The sequence below is a fragment of the Physella acuta genome, unplaced genomic scaffold (assembly GCF_028476545.2).
Source record: "Physella acuta isolate Inbredline_101_S28 unplaced genomic scaffold, ASM2847654v3 ptg000019l, whole genome shotgun sequence".
Taxonomy (NCBI): domain Eukaryota; kingdom Metazoa; phylum Mollusca; class Gastropoda; family Physidae; genus Physella; species Physella acuta.
In genome coordinates this window covers 211,971-226,448 of record NW_026731539.1, presented here as the reverse complement: position 1 = coordinate 226,448, position 14,478 = coordinate 211,971, and the positions used below count along the sequence as shown (strand labels likewise).

General features: G+C 36.9%; 1 protein-coding gene across 1 annotated transcript in view; it reads right to left on the bottom strand.

Moving 5' to 3' along the window:
- Positions 1–7,947, bottom strand: part of LOC131939478 (uncharacterized) — a 61,779-nt gene extending 53,832 nt beyond the window's left edge. Inside the window, exons 1-2 of the mRNA XM_059297800.1 lie at positions 7,759–7,947; positions 2,431–2,648 (exon numbers count right to left, since the gene is read on the bottom strand). Coding sequence (XP_059153783.1) covers positions 2,431–2,565 — 135 coding nt within the window. The 5' untranslated portion in view covers positions 2,566–2,648; positions 7,759–7,947. The remainder of the gene's footprint in view (positions 1–2,430; positions 2,649–7,758) is intronic.
- Positions 7,948–14,478: the final 6,531 nt, after the last annotated feature.

Here is a 14,478-nt window from a genome sequence, read left to right as displayed (position 1 = left end):
TCCACCCAACTCTGATGGGTACCTAACTCACGTTAGGGAAAGTAAAGGCGGCTGGGTATAGTGCTGACTAGAATATACCTTCATATGTCGAGGTCACAGAAACAAGTGAACTCTACTTCACTTGCCCTATAGACCGTCAGGTTTGAAAGGGAACTTTACTTTTTTACTTTAAGACAGGGCACATCCTAAATTTTCAGTCTGAATCGACGACAACTTTCAATTACTTGTTTTGTTGACATTTAAAATGTTTGTCTACAGAATGATCTCTTTATTTCTAAATAAATTTGAATCGAGATAAAAAAAAAAAAACAACCCCGATACTTATGTATTCGATTTTAACGTCGAAACAGAATAAAGAATTGTTCTAAAAATACGGTTAAAAACGTTAGGAACAATAGATGACTTTCAAATGTCAGCTTTGATGATGGGAGCCGCAACAAAAGCTGATTGTATGAATACTAGACAGACTTGGTTTTATTTGATCGTGTTTTATGTTATTCAGGTGTTGACATTTTATCAACTTATCTTGAACACGTCAAAATGTTTTATAATTGGTCGAATAGCGAGTTGACAAAATGACACTTGTCTTTAGGTGAATGTATAAAATTGAGTTAAAATGTGATGACAACTTAATTAAATGTAACTACATGTAAAATTGTAAATCATGGACACTTGATTACGTTATTATTGTAAACATTGCAATGCTAAGACTGCTTTTATAGTTTTAATAAAAAAATTATGTATAGTAGAAATGTACAGGGTTGATTATTACTAATTTTATAAATGTTAATTTGCTACTTATATGATTTGACAATGCTACAATAATTAATCTTCGTATTCAGCTGAAGAATGACAAGACAGTTAATCTACAATGAAAGTGAAGACCTTATTTATAATACTTTATAGAGTCTACAAAATATAATTTACATTAAGCATACTAACGCTTAATAAAAGCGGAAATTAGCTAAGATCGTTGAAGAACAATATAATATTTGGAGAGAGGTGTAGTCAATTTAATCTGTGGTTATGTGTGGTCAATTTAACCTTTGGTGATGAGTGTTCAATTTAACCTTTGGTGATGTATGGTCAATTTGATCTTTGGTGATATGTGGGACAATTTAATCTTTGGTGATGTGTGGGGCAATTTAATCTTTGGTGATGTGTGGGACAATTTAATCTTTGGTGATGTGTGGTCAATTTAATCTGTGGTGATGTGTGGTCAATTTAATCGTTGGTGATGTGTGGTCAATTTAATCTTTGGTGATGTGTGGGTCAATTTAATCTATGGTAATGTGTGTGTTCAATTTAACCTTTGGTGATGAGTGTTCAATTTAAACTTTGGTGATGTATGGTCAATTTGATCTTTGGTGATATGTGGGACAATTTAATCTTTGGTGATGTGTGGGACAATTTAATCTTTGGTGATATGTGGGACAATTTAATCTTTGGTGATGTGTGTTCAATTTGATCTTTGGTGATGTATGGTCAATTTAATCTTTTGTGCTGTGTGTGTGTAAATTTAACCTTTGGTGATGTGTGGGTCAATTTAATCTATGGTAATGTGTGTGGTAATTATTGTCACAGTTAAAATCTTAACAAGGCCAAACCTTATAGTCGCGACTATCAACACAATTAGTTGCCATTAAATTGTTGTCATATCAATCTTGATTATTAAACTAATGCACATTTTTATATTCATACACGTAGTCGCCATATCCAAAAACAAAATAAAATGCTAATCCGATCAACAAAACAGATCATTAATTTCTTGACCCTCACTGATTGACGGATTATCCCATTAGGAGCAATGCACATCATTATGTTCTTGGGCTACAATAATAGCCTGTTTGCCTCGTCTAGTTCATCTGTCTTGGTTACCGTTTTAGACCTCGCCATACTCTTGTTCATACGGTCAGTAGTACGGTGTAAACAGTTTAGTTTTAAGAAATACGATGAAAGATACAATTTGTATAAAAGGTTATAAAAGCGACAGAGCGCTAGACTGCAAACAACGAAAGTCTCGAGTGCGAATCCAGGTCAAGTCATATATATATGCGAATGAACGTACCTTTTAGCATGTAACGTAGCAGATTTCATTTTAGTTTTTAATAACTTATTTTAATAAATAACAATCTTCTTTTAACAAAAGAAAACTTAAGCATATGAAAGAGAGAACGGCAACAGAATCAGAAAAAATGACATACAATCATATACATAGTTATAGAGGGACATGTATATATATATATATATATATATATATATATATATATATATATATATATATATATATATATATATATATATATATATAAATTGAAACATACATACATACATGCAGACAGAAAGATTTATAAAGGAGCTAAAAACAGACTGGCGGAGAATCTAATGTAAAAGAATAGTGTCACGTGACGAAGAAGGGAAGCAACTCACCGCTCCACTCCTCAGGCTCCAGTACTTTGGGGACTCGCTGTTGTACCACTTCTTCCAGTAGGCCGAGCTCGGGGCGCCCAGCAGCACCACTAGCACCAGCACCAGCACCGTGTTTCTCATGACCAGACTTGCCATTTCTGGGTGCGCTCGACACTTCGTTGTTAGAGGGGATCAAATATGGGGTAGTCACTAGCGGCTGGTTTATCCCGCACTAGGAGCTGGGGCGAAGAAGGAACATTTTATAATTATTTTTATATGTATATATATATATATATATATATATATATATATATATATATATATATATATATATACTTATACATATACTAGGCATACTGCCTAGCTTCGCTTAGGTTTTCAAAAACATTTGATAATTTGAATACTAATTATTTGGTGATGGATGAGGTGTGGAGTGGTTAAATTGGTTTTTTTTTTTTTTATTAATAGTGACAAAATATATTTAATAAAAATTTACTCTAAATCTAAATTGAGAAAACTGCTCCTCACAAAAATTGCAGGTAAATAGTTTCTGAAAATGTCCCAAGACAACTTTTCTATAAATTATTTTTTTTAAGTAAAGCATTTGAAATTTATATGGCTCTTAGTATTAGTGAAAAATGGCAAAAACATTTCCCCCCCCCCTTTAATTTAAACACATTGATGGTTTATATTTTTTAAAAGGAACAATAGGATTTGTATTTATAATGATTAATTTGAATTTGTCTGTTGTTAATAGTAAGTAAACTATTCACATTCTTTTAATATAAAATAAAATTTCTGAGACAGATTGTGCAAGACAAAATAAAACTTTCAGATAAATAGTTTGTGCATAAATTATAACAGTGACATTCTAAAATAAATACAAATATTAACAAGAACTTTCTGTTTGTTACAGTGTAGTAAATACATTACAGGGAGAATGCTATGCATTTATTATTACTAGTTAGAATTCTCATTTAATGAGTAATCAGTACTGTAAAAATAGCTACATCAAATTTCATGAATCCAACAATATTACTTCAGCTGGAAAATTCTATATTTTTACTTTTTGTCCAAAGTAATGATCACACATTAAGATTGGGCAGTCTGTAAACTCTACAGTGTAGTCATAATACAAGACACGCTCCTCACAACTGGTCAAAACCTCTCCTACAAGGCCACGTTCTTCTAGGGTCATTGTTGGAGGTAAAACAGATTCTGGACTTCTAGAGGTATCACGGAAAACTGCTATTTTACTTGAGCTGTAATGCTAATTTTAGAGAAGATGTTGTATGTTGTTTACCGTACGCTTTCGGAAAAATATTTGCAAGTACGCAATTTATAACTAAAATGGAATTAGAACTACAGAGGTTCAATGAACAGTATATCTCATAACTTATATTACATTGATTTTTAAAATTAAGTGTTTATTTAAGTATGATACGTAATTTTATTAACAACGTATTTTTTTTCTAAAACAAATGCTATACTTTGTCGTTTTCTGTTTCTGTTTAAAATAGTACACAATTATTTGAAAAATAATTATTTAAAAAGGTTACCTCCCTTGAAAATGGACCGAATGATGTATGTCTTTGTTTACTTTTTTAAAACAAACAGTTACTATGCTTATATACGAAAATACGATATATGAACATATTTAACGACTACAATGGCTTTTTCCGACGGGGATAAAGTTTTTTTGTTACCCTCCAGGGTCGGTCTACGACCTCAAATAATATTAAAGAGATTAGCATAATGTACAGAGGTTAAGTTACCTAAAAATTGTGCTGAAAATTCCGTTTTCCTCATAAAATACAAAGATTATATAGGGAAATATGACTGGTCAGTTTTGACCCATTTCACGAATTTTCCCGGACATGGCGAGTTTTTTGTGACACTACAAGGCGTTCTCCTACCACCTCACAAAATTTCAAGGGGGGGTCGTTGGAGGTTTATTTTTTTCGTAATAGAGCTCATATAAAGAGAATTTCACTCGCGGTCACTTGTTAGCCCTCGTCGAGGGCTTTGAGTGAAACCGACAGTTTTCTCTAAAGGTCGAGCCATTTACCTAAGAGCATGCAACAAATTAGCCAGATGTAAAGACTGTAAATGCCCTAAAATCCGTTTTGAAATCACCCTCTGTTTTTCCCATAAAATACAAAGATTATATAGGGAAATACGACTGGTCAGTTTTGACCCGTTTCCCGAATTTTCCCGGACATGGCGAGTTTTTTATGACACCCCAAGGCGTTCTCCTACAACCTCACAAAATTTCAAGGGGGGTCGTTGGAGGCTTTTGTTTTTCCTAATAGAGCTGATATAAAGAGAATTTCACTCGCGGTCACTTATATATATATATATATATATATATATATATATATATATATATATATATATATATACATACATATTACATATTACAAATTACAATGTGTAAAGTTTGTTTAGCACGATATCTCCTTCACATATTTATTCTTTACACTAGATTCAGTTTGAATTCATGGTGAGATTCTACATACTAGCAGAGATCTCAGGAAACTGCAGTTCGCATAGCTTAAAAATATACTAGATCACGTGAGTGAGGTAACTATACTAGTTCACATAAAAAATATAATACTCGATCTCCAAATGCGAAGCAACTATATCAGTTCACATAAAAAATATAATACTCGATCTCCAAATGCGAAGCAACTATATCAGTTCACATAAAAAATATACTCAACCACAAAATCTCTATTAGTTCGCATACAAACTTTACTCTATCACAAAATGCGAGGCAACTCTATTAGTTCACATATCGTGACGTCAGAAAATTGGAGTCAATTATTCAATTATCGCGTCGACTGAAGACTGAGCAGGACCGTTCAATTAATTAGTCGGTGGCTAATTAGGTGACAGAAAGACCAGTGTTATACAGCGACAAAAATTGATTGTAAATACGAATGTTTGTCTAGCCGTTCCCTGGGTAGTAATGCCGGAAAATTCCGGCTCCAATTCTAATGGGTTAGGCGAGTAGTGCCGGCAAATCACGGCTCAGATTCTAATGGGTCAGGCATGTTTCCAGCAATCGATCAGTGACACTCTAAATCACACGTTACCAAACATAAATGGATTAATTAATTAGTGATACGTTTTAATTATACTCGATGTAGCTGTTCGTGTCTGGAAAAAGTTAAAAAATAGGTCGTGTGCATTTTTTTGTGTAGACGTTTAATGTTAGTATGAGGTAACAATCAAGTCTGAACGGATGTTTGGTGACTTCAGATAAAATTTGTTGGGTGACTTCAGATAAAATTTGTTGGGTGTCTTCACCTTCGGTTTTCATAAATTACATAAAAAAAATTAAAATTTTGGGGAAACTAGAGTAAGAGTTACCGAACTTGGGAAGACTAGAGTAGGAGTTACCGAACTTGGGGAGATTAGAGTACAAGTTACCGAACTTGGGAGACTAGAGTAAGAGTTACCGAACTAGGTCGAATTGAGAGGCTAATAATGTATTTTTCCTTAAGAGATTAGGATGATAGTTTACAACAATTTATTTTCAAAAAAACTTTTCAAATTTTACTATAGACGTATCTAAGGCAAACAAGTTTATTTCATTTTACATGTATGTATACAATTTTTCGATTTCCAAAGTTCAGAGAGCGTTCTGTTTGAGATGAGTGAGAAAAGGGTCGACAATGGGTCTACAATGAGATTGGGGTGTGTGCATGCATCAACTGCTCCACCCCATCCCCTTTCTATAGGGTATCCCTAGAAGGAGAGGATCGGATGCATAACAATCTTAAGAAACAGAATAAACACAGAAACAACGTCTAGGTCACAGAAACAACGTCTAGGTCGCAGGAAACAGATACTACTTTAAGACTTGCAGAGTGGAGCTAAGTGTAAAGAAGATCTAGTGGAACTCTCGTAGCTGGGACATAAGCGGGAGTCAAACGGTGTTGTGTGGTGTCGCAGTTAGATACAATTTTCACAACTACAGCCATTATTTCGTCGTTTTAACTACAGCCATTATTTCGTCGTTTTAACTACAGCCATGATTTCGTCGTTATAACTACAGCCATGATTTGTTATAACTGCAGCCATTATTTCGTCGGTTTAACTACAGCCATGATTTGTTATAACTGCAGCCATTATTTCGTCGTTATAACTACAGCCATGATTTGTTATAACTGCAGCCATTATTTCGTCGTTTTAACTACAGCCATGATTTGTTATAACTGCAGCCATTATTTCGTCGTTATAACTACAGCCATGATTTGTTATAACTGCAGCCATTATTTCGTCGTTATAACTACAGACATGATTTGTTATAACTGCAGCCATTATTTCGTCGTTTTAACTACAGCCATTATTTCGTCGTTATAACTACAGACATGATTTGTTATAACTACAGCCATTATTTCGTCGTTTTAACTACAGCCATGATTTGTTATAACTACAGCCATTATTTCGTCGTTATAACTACAGCCATTATTTCGTCATTATAACTACAGCTATTATTTAGTCGTTACAACTACAGCCATTAATTAGTCGTTATAAATACAGCCATTATTTATTCGTTATAAATACAGCCATTATTTAATCGTAATAACTACAGTCATGAGTTTTCATAATTACAGCCATTATATAGTTTTGAAATTTGAAACGGGATTATCAAGATTTTTGGATGACTTAACAGTTTTTAATCTTTCTTCGGAAAGTTATAAGGTAGCTTTAGTTACCAAAACAAATGATTTCTAGCTACGCTCAGGTGTATTTTTAAAGAGATATTACGCATTTAATTAAAACGATAGATGATTAGATTTTTCTTAAGAAAGATAATTATTATTTTAAAATAATTAAAATGTAGAAAGAAATAAGATGTTCGTGCTTATGCAAAAACCATCACAAAAGGAAGAATTGGTGAGGCAGAGAAGTTAACACGTTTATATGTTTTTTACAAACAATTTCACGCAACTATAAAAAAAATTTAAATACAGTTTAAAAAAATAATTAATAAATATATAATCATGTACAGCGAGCAAAATAAATTCTCAGAAAAATTTGGATTCTGTTAATAATCCTCACCCACAATATTTATATATAAAAAAAATAGTCAGTGTTTTTAATTAAGTTGTTGTTTAAATTTTTTCTTTGTCTGTAATTAAGTTGTTTTGATGTAATCTTGTTTAGGTGTAATCGTGTTTAGTTTTGAAATCATGTTTAATTATGTCATTATTTGTAATCATCTTTAACTTTCATTTAATATATTCCTAGTTAAAGTGATTTCGCTAACATAAAGAGTACAATAATTTACATTTAATATACACAAACTCTCTGAAAATAGTTATATTAACTACTTACATGGCTTAGAAACTTTTAAAAACTGAGCTCTGAGCCGCAAAATGAACGATGATCGCAGTGAGCCGCACAGAAGAGCCGACCGTCTAACTACTCAATTGAGATATCACCTCGCCTCTCTCGCGCTGTGAAGAGCGAATTCTCGGACCGGTCAAAAAGTCTGGCCAGCTCTCGTCTCGCCGCAGTCTCGCGTTATTTAACCACCGGGTCACGTGGTGTTCGATACAAGACGTGACGGCGGGGGAGACGCGACTTGCGGGTGTTACGGTTAGAAGGTGGGGGGTGGGGGGGGGGGGTGGGGGGAGGGGAATCAGGGTCGCGGGTGTTGTGGTTAGATGATGTGGGGTGGATGGGCTGGGGGAGGGGGGAATCAGGGTTGAGTGTGTTGTGTTTAGATGGTGTGGGGTGGATGGGGTGGGGGAGGGGGGATCAGGGTCGCGGGTGTTGTGGTTAGATGATGTGGGGTGGATGGGGTGGGGGAGGGGGGGAATCAGGGTCGAGTGTGTTGTGTTTAGATGGTGTGGGGTGGATGGGGTGGGGGAGGGGGGGATCAGGGTAGCGGGTGTTGTGTTTAGATGGTGTGGGGCGGGTGTGGTGGGGTTGAATCAGGGTCGCGGGTGTTGTGATTATATGGTGTGGGGTGGATGGGGTGGGGGAGGGGGGATCAGGGTAGCGGGTGTTGTGTTTAGATGGGGTGGGGCGGGTGTGGTAGGGTTGAATCAGGGTCGCGGGTGTTGTGATTATATGGTGTGGGGTGGATGAGGTGGGGGGGGGGGATCAGGGTCGAGTGTGTTGTGGTTAGATGAGTTGGAATGGGGGGGGGGGGAATCAGTGGAACGGTTAGGGGTGGGGTGGAGTGATAATTGTCGGGTGGGTTGCAGTGAGAAGGGGTTGGTGGAATCATTGGGCGGTTAGAAAGGGTGGGGGTGAGGTGGAAAAGCGGAACAGCTCGAAGCTAGGGGAGGGGTGCATCAGTGCGGCGGTCTGAAGGGGTAGAGGGTGTCGTTGGGGCGGTTATTTGGTATGTGGAGACGATGTATGAGTTGAAGTTTGTTATATAAAGGTGTTACTGAGGAATGCCATTACTAAGTCAGCTTTTAAAAAAAAAAATTATTTTTGATTATCATTGGAAAAATAAAAATTAGCTACATCAAACAGCACATTGTATTAGCTTCACCACATTAAGTTACATGCACGAAATATAACATTAAATTAGATGCACGAAATGCCACATCAAATTAGCTTTACGACATACCACATTAAATTAGATGAACGAAATACCACACTAAATCAGCTTGATGAAAAACCACAACAAATTAGATGCACGAAATACCACATAAAATTAGCTTGATGAAAAACCACATAAAATAGCCTGCATCAAACACCACATTACAATAGCTACATCATTCGTTCATCATTCAGGCTAAACCGTTGCTAACGAATATCTTGGAGTTAAAAAGACACATCAAAGAACTTGTATTAAGTTTTTCTATTTAGAGAGAGGGTGCAAATTTGTTGTTCGAGATCTTCTATATAGTTATGTGTCGTGAAGACATTCAGTTCCATTTACGTAGAATAGCCTTCCAAACCTGACTGTGTATGAGGCAAGTGTGGTCAGCGATTTACCCAGCAGAAATTACTTTTCCGAACAGGAGTTAGGTACCTATCAGAGCTGGGTGGACTCAGGGACGGTCCACTGAATTGAACCCGGATTCGAACTCGAGAGTTGCGGGCTAGTCTAGCTAGGGGGAGAGTAGGATGGAATTAAAAATAAAGAGGAATTAATCCAACGTTGCACTTAAAAAATTTTCAGAACATTTATTTTTTCATTTAAAGATTTAAAACGACTTTAAATTTGGAAAGACAAACCTATACTCAACACAGCTATAAACCTATACTCAACACTGCTATAAACCTATACTCAACAATACTACAAACCTATACTCAACACTGCTAAAAACCTATTCTCAATACTGATATAAACCTATACTCAACTTGGCAAAAACTTATACTAACATTGCAATAAACCTATACTCAACACTGATACAAACCTATTACTCAACACAGCTATAAACTATACCCAACACTGGTATAAACCTATACTCAACACCGCTATAAACCTATACTCAACACTACTATAAACCTATACTCAACACTGTTATAAACCTATACTCAACACTGCTATAAACCTATACTCAACACTGCTATAAACCTATACTCAAGGGAAAAGGGAAATAACCGAGAGAATTTTATACAGTTCTCTATATTACTCTATAATATTAAATTAAATTTTGTAATTTTATATTATTAGGAGTATAGGTGTATTATGTTGTATAACATAATTATTAGCTATTATTTTACACAATACTTTTGTTACTTTAAATGTAAAATTACTTTTAAGATCTATGCAAAATCTTAAACAATGACGTAATTTTACCCTATCATTTTTATAGCTCGATCTAAGGTCACTATTGGGTTTTGATCTTAAACATATTTTGAAAGTAGTAAGTAAATTGCAATGATTTTTTTTTGTCGTTGTGTTGGATTGAAGGGGTTTGAGTTTTAAGTAGAGCTAAAATTTATTTGTGATTAAAGTAAAAATATATTATAAATATTATAAGCAGCATGATTGCTATTTTGAATACAATGAGACACATCAAATCAAACATTATTCCCTTTTTAAACATTTATTTTATGTATTTAAAATAGTATTTTCAGATTTAAAAATAAAATTGTAAGCCCCCCCCCCCCCCCCGAACGAAATGAAATGTATATAATTTATATAGAAAATATATACTTTTAACAGTGTCCGCCCCCCGAAGAAAGTCTACCGCCCCCCCCCCCCCCCGGAGAAAAAAGTCTGGAAGAAACGCTGCCGATGATGAAAACTGTAATGCTAAAGTAGGTGCAAAGTAAATTACGTCTGAGGCAAAAGAAAAATAAAGACAAAAACAGTATATTGCAATAAAGCTAGTTATGTCAAAAGATAATTATATATCGAATGACAAACTCCTTTCAATTACTAGTAATTTTAAAAAAAACATTATAGGGCATTCATTGTTTCAAGGGCTCGATTTATTTAATCAAACAGCTCGAAGGGGCCCTGGGACATTGGGGGCCCTGTGACCTCGGGAGTCCTGGGACATTGGGGGCCCTGTGACTCCGGGAGTCCTGGGACATTGGGAGCCCTGTGACCTCGGGAGTCCTGGGACATTGGGGGCCCAGTGACTTCGGGAGTCCTGCTACATTTGGGGCCCTGTGACCTCGAAGACCCTGCTACATTGGGGGCCCTGTGATCTCGGGAGTTCTGCTACATTGGGGGTCCTGTGACCTCGGGAGCCCTGCTAAATTGGGGGCCCTGTGACTTCGGGAGTCCTGGGACATTGGGGGCCCTCTGACCTCAGGAGTCCTGCTACATTAGGGGACATTGGGGACCCTGTGACCTCGGGAGTCCAGCTACATTGGGGCCCTTGTGACTTTGGGAGTCCTGGGACATTGAGGGCCCTGTGACGTCGGGATTTCATGGGATATTGGGGGCCCTGTGACCTCAGGAGTCCTGCTACATTGTGGGCCCTATGACTTCGGGAGCCCTGGGACATTGGGGGCCCTGTGACTTCGGGAGTCCTGCTAAATTGTGGGCCCTATGACTTCGGGAGTCCTGGGACATTGGGGGCCCTGTGACGTCGGGATTCCTGGGACATTGGGGGCCATGTGACCTCGGGAGTCCTGGGACATTGAGGGTCCTGCGAATTCGGGATTACTGGGAGATTGGAGGCCCTGTGATCTCGGGATTTCTGGGACATTGGGGGCCCTGTGACCTCGGGAGTCCTGCTACATTGGGGGCCCTGTGACCTCGGGAGTCCTGCTACATTGGGGGCCCTGTGACCTCGGGAGTCCTGCTACATTGGGGGCCCTGTGACCTCGGGAATCCTACTACATTGGGGGCCCTTTAACATCGGTAGTCCTGGGACATTGGGGGCCCTGTGACCTCAGGAAATCTGCTACATTTGGGGCCTTTTGACCTCAGGGGCCTTGGACTTCGTCTAACTTGGTTGTTGCGCCACTACACAACATCATCACCAATGTCTTAAGTTTTTTTGCCCTGAACTTGACCCTGTAGATTTTTATAATGCGTTGAATAACATAGCTGAAACAATTTTATCCCGGCAAGAAAAGGCACAAAATAACATACATACGTGAGAGCCTCTAGCAGTTTCTTCCAGGCATCTCTTCGTGGGGGGGGGGGGGGGGGGAAGAACGTCTACTGCCACCCCCCCTCCCATGAAACGAAATAGAGTTCATATTAAAAGTATATACTAGTAGCAGTGTGTGTGTGTCCCCCCCCGCCCCTGCCCGAAAATTTCATGTGCCCCCTTCCAATCCGGAGAAAGAAGTTTGTTTATACCTTGCTTACCTTGTGCGACCATTGTTATACGTGTCTGCTATTATTGTTGGCCAGTTTGACTGTTGACTACTATGATTGTGGCCAGTGTGAAAGTTGGCCAGTATGATTGTTGGCCAATGTTATTGGAGACCGGTGTTCTTTCAAGAATTACCTTTACTGCATCGTTTATTAACGGTAATTAGTTTCATATTTTAAGTTTTTATTTTACCCCTAGTCTAAACAGAATAAGTTAAATTTTAGACATTTGTTAATGCCTTTAGCTACGTAATGCTTGAATTCTTTGTCAAACGTGTAAATACTTAGCTTTGATGATTAACTGCTATCAAAAAATGTAGCAGTACTAGTGCCAATGCTGTTGATACTATGTACCAGGGGTCTCCAAACTTTTCAGTCCGAGGGCCGCATTAACTATCAAATTTCAGTTCGGGGGCCAGTTTATTCCAGGCATGTCTTTGATTTTTTCACCAACAAACTTTTTTTCCGTGGACAAAAAGATCTCCGCGGGCCGGATAAGAGGACCTCGCGGGCCGCATCCGGCCCGCGGGCCGTAGTTTGGAGACCCCTGCTATGTACCAATACTGTTAGTACTGCGTGCCAATGTGCCAATGCTGTTGGTATTACGTGCTAATGCTGTTGGTACTACGTGCTAATGCTGTTAGTACTACGTGCCAATGCTGTTGGTACTACATGCTAATACTGTTGGTACTACGTGCTAATGCTGTTAGTACTACGTGCCAATGCTGTTGGTACTACATGCTAATACTGTTGGTACTACGTGCTAATGCTGTTGGTACTACGTGCTAATGCTGTTGGTACTACGTGCTAATGCTGTTGGTACTACGTGCTAATGATGTTGGTACTAAGTTCCTAAAACTAATTTGTCATTGTTACCTAATAAATGTCTTCCTAAAACTAATTTGTCATTGTTACCTAATTAGAGTCTTCCTAAAACTAATTTGTCATTATTACCTAATTTGTTACTTCTTAAAACTAATTTGTCATTGTTACCTAATTAGAGTCTTCCAAAAACTAATTTGTCATTATTACCTAATTTGTTACTTCTTAAAACTAATTTGTCATTGTTACCTAATTAGAGTCTTCTTAAAACTAATTTGTCATTATTACCTAATTTGTTACTTCTTAAAACTAATTTGTCATTATTACCTAATTTGTTACTTCCTAAAACTAATTTGTCATTGGTACCTAATTAGTGTCCTCCTAAAACTAATTTGTCATTGTTACCTAATTAGTGTCCTCCTAAAACTAATTTGTCATTGTTACCTATTTAGTGTCTTCCTAAAACTAATTTGTCATTGTTACCTAATTAGTGTCTTCTAAAACTACTGAAAAATATGTGAAGGTGATTAAGGATTGCCACTATTTCCGCATTGCAGTCATTTCAAAGCTTGACCTCCAGAACAGGTAAACTCTACATCATTTGCCCTTTCTTAACATATTACATAAGCAACCTACTCTCAATAAAGCAGCCATTTAAGTATTTTACATTTATTGCACTTTTGTTTTTATATATAGATAAATTATAGAGCAGATAAACATAATATTAATGTGATGGATAAGGGTACATAAGCTTAGAAAAAAAAACGTCGTGCATTTTGTTTGCTTACGTCCCTTGAAAATGTTACATTGCAACATTTTACATATAATATTTTGGACTAACAGATTAATTTACGGGTTTATTTTCACAATAATCCCTCCACTTCTCTCGATGTGGAATGTCCACTATTCAGGCGCACTTTTACATCAAAAGTTATGTCTAAAATTTCGTTCAATATTCATTACCGAATTCAGAAATATGGATGAGTTACAGTAAACGACTTTATTAAAAATATATAAAAAATAATAATCATTAAAAAAGTTTAAAAAAACCCACGTTTTCTGATTGAACTAAAAAGTAGAAAATAATGCTATACATCACAATAATGCAAGCGATCACTCTACTATAAGCGATGAAAAACGTGGGGCGCCGAAGTAAAAGTTATATTACTATTGATTAGATAATACTATTGACTTTTATTAGGGAGCTTGTAGAGAGTCAACAGTATTAGAAACTGTAAGAAAATCACGGCGCCCCACGTTTTTTAATGATTATTATTTTCTACTTTTTAGTCTTTGTCTGTTTGTTTGCATTAAAATCTTGCTATCGATTTTATCTTTTCACTTTTTTTTTGGGTAAACGAAGACAACTCGTAAAAAGACAACTCGTAAAAAACGAGAGACCCTTTCTTCTTCGGTCTCAATCGCAAGTGAATGATTGTCAGAGGTTAGTTGATAGCGGTTAGGACGAGGGCTGGTTACTG